The sequence below is a fragment of the Tamandua tetradactyla genome, chromosome 14 (assembly GCF_023851605.1).
Source record: "Tamandua tetradactyla isolate mTamTet1 chromosome 14, mTamTet1.pri, whole genome shotgun sequence".
NCBI lineage: Eukaryota > Metazoa > Chordata > Mammalia > Pilosa > Myrmecophagidae > Tamandua > Tamandua tetradactyla.
The window spans coordinates 32452241-32455259 of NC_135340.1; the positions used below are offsets into that span (position 1 = coordinate 32452241).

The 3019-nt window shown below is 39.8% G+C and overlaps 1 protein-coding gene across 1 annotated transcript; it reads left to right on the forward strand.

Moving 5' to 3' along the window:
- Positions 1-1457: 1457 nt before the first annotated feature.
- LOC143654886 (olfactory receptor 6J1) lies at positions 1458-2417 on the forward strand. The gene has a single exon (XM_077126524.1). It carries the CDS (start codon positions 1458-1460, stop codon positions 2415-2417), a length of 960 nt encoding a protein of 319 aa, XP_076982639.1.
- The last annotated feature ends 602 nt before the right edge of the window (positions 2418-3019 follow it).

Here is a 3019-nt window from a genome sequence, read left to right on the forward strand (position 1 = left end):
ATTTTTTGTATGTTTCCTCTTTATTGGACTTCATTTCATTGTTTGTCCCATTTTTTGATGGATTGTTTACCTATTTCTCATTGAAATGTAAGAATTTTTACAGATTATAGATTCTAAAGACTTGTGCATTATCTGTGTCCCAAATATATTCTCATCACTTGTGATTTATCTTTAGCTTTCTTTTTGGGGTCTTCTAATAAACAGAAATTCTTAAATTTCTTAATATATCAATCTTTTCCTTTTTGTTTACTACTTTTTTGATCTTCTTCAAAAAGTCCTTTTCTACCCTAAAGCTAAAAATAATAATCCTCTATTTTTTCCTAAATTTTTTAAAGTATTGTTTTTCACCTTTAAGTTTTTTTTGTCCATCTGGAAGGGATGTTAGTGTCTGATATGAGGCCGGGAATCCAATCTTATATTTTTTTTCCATAAGAGTAACCAACAATAACAGCTTCTTTTCACCTCTGACATATATCACTGTTCCATATTTGTGTGGGTCTTTGTCTGTGCTTTTTACTTTGTTCCATTGATCATTTTGTCTATATTTATGCTGATACCATTTTGCCTTAATCATCTACTTTTTTTTGGTGGGGGGGGTTATGGTTCTGGATTTGAACCCAGTCTCCCATGTGGGAGGCAAGCACTGAACCACCCAGGCACCCAATCATCTACTTTTTTTTAAAACATGGACAGGCACTGGTAATCGAACCCGGGTCTCTGGCATGGCAAATGAGAATTCTGACACTGACCCACTGTCACACCACCCCAATCGTCTACTTTTATAAGTCTTCATATCTGCTAGGATAAATCCCCTCCAGTTTGTTCTTCAGCAGAAGAAAGACCTTTCCCAAGTTACATTTTTTCCACCCAAATGGGATCATAATGCTATTACTAGTTTATAACTTGCTTAAAAAAAACCTTTATAATAGTACCTTGTGAATATTTGATCATTATTGCAAAATGTAATTTTTAAATGCTACATATGTTATTGTTTGTATGTATCAATTTATTTCTTCTATCCCCCATTTTTGGACATTTAAGTCAAGTTTTTAGCATTATAAGTAATTCTGTAGTGAATATTCTTGTGGCAAAATCTTTTTAACGTATCAATGATTATTTCCTCAAGATAGAAGTGGAACTTCTGAGTCAAAGAATTTGCTTAATTTTAAGTTTTTTGATACAAAATGCTTTAGCAAGCTTGTAAGAACTGTGTGAGAGTGTAGATCTTAGGGTACCCTTGCTAACAGTGGACATTGTTTTAAAAAACATTTTCCAGTTCAATAGACAAATAATTTAAAACCAAGTTAATTTGGATTACACACCAATTATGTCCGTTAATCACATTCCACTTTCATGTTTCCCTAATGAATAGGCATGGGATTTTGTACATCGAACATTCTCCTAAGTGTTATCTCCCTTTATTCCATTAGTATAATTGAGCTATGCCCACCATGCCCATGGAGAATCAGACTGCAATGGTGACAGAGTTTATTTTGCTGGGATTTCTCCTCAGCAGGGAGGTGGAGCTGCTGTTCCTGGTGCTGCTACTGCCCATGTTCCTGCTGACCCTCCTGGGGAACCTGCTCATCATCTCTGTTGTCCTGTCCTATCCCCGCCTCCACATCCCCATGTACTTCTTCCTGTGTAATCTCTCTGTCTTGGACATCCTCTTCACCTCGGTCATTTCCCCAAAAGTGCTGGCCAACTTAGTATCTGGGGATAAAACCATCTCCTTTGCTGAGTGTATCACGCAGTGCTATTTCTACTTCTTCCTGGGCACTGTAGAGTTTCTCCTGCTCACAGTCATGTCTTATGACCGCTATGCTGCCATCTGCAACCCACTGCGGTACAGCACCATCATGAGACCTCCTGTTTGCATTGGGACTGTTGTATTCTCTTGGGTGGGAGGCTTCCTATCTGTCCTCTTTCCAACCATCTTCATCTCCCAGCTGCCTTTCTGTGGCTCCAACATCATTAACCACTTCTTCTGTGACAGTGGGCCCTTACTGGCCCTGGCTTGTGGAGATACCACTGCCATTGAACTGATGGATTTTATGCTTTCGTCTACAGTCATCCTCTGCTGCATAGTCCTTGTGGCCTATTCCTACATGTACATCATCTTGACGATAGTGCGCATCCCTTCTGCAAGTGGAAGGAAGAAGGCCTTCAACACCTGTGCTTCCCACCTGACCATCGTGGTGATTTCAGGTGGCATCACTGTGTTTATCTATGTGACGCCCTCACAGAAGGAATATCTGGAGATCAACAAGATCCCTTCATTACTGAGCAGTGTGGTAGCTCCATTCCTCAACCCTTTTATATATACTCTGAGGAATGACATGATGTTGGGGGTCCTCGGGGATGTGTGGACCAGGGTTCAAGCCATTTTAGAAAAGAAGGTACGGACAGTGCTGTGAAGCAGAGTATCCTCCAATAAAGAGCACTGAGGAGGGGCTCATCCTTCTTCCTCTTCTCATCCATGTATCCATTTTCTATTATAAAGGGAGTGCTTTCCTTAGCAAAAGGGTGAACTAACTAAAAGATTCTGAACAGTCTAAAGTGGAAAGAACACTGGATTTGGGGACAGGGACTTGCACTCTGGCCTTGTTTTTAACTTTACCTTTGTGGCTACAGCTGTGTCATTGGCTACTCTGGTCCTCAGGGCTTGTATCTGAAGTATGACAGGGCTGAACTTGTGAGCTCTATGTGCCATCCACACTGAATAGTTTGAAATTACCAGGACGGCTGTGCAGTCTGTGTTGAATTAGAAGTCCTGACATAGTAGGTCCCATTTCCTCACTGATCCTGAAAATAATTGTTCTATCAGCATGGTATAAAGTCCTTCCTGGTCTCTTCTACGTGGACCTTCTTTCTGTTTCATCCAGCAGTCTTTCTAGGAAAAACCTTCATTATTCTTCAATCTACCACTATATCCTATGATCCATTGTTTTTCCTCAGAGTACATCTGTAATGATTACGGTGGGTGTATGTAGTCTCTGTGTTATTTAAGAATATTATT

Bases quoted from the DNA above. Each gene is read 5' to 3' on its own strand.
- LOC143654886 (XM_077126524.1), top strand. From the start codon at position 1,458: ATGGAGAATCAGACTGCAATGGTGACAGAGTTTATTTTGCTGGGATTT.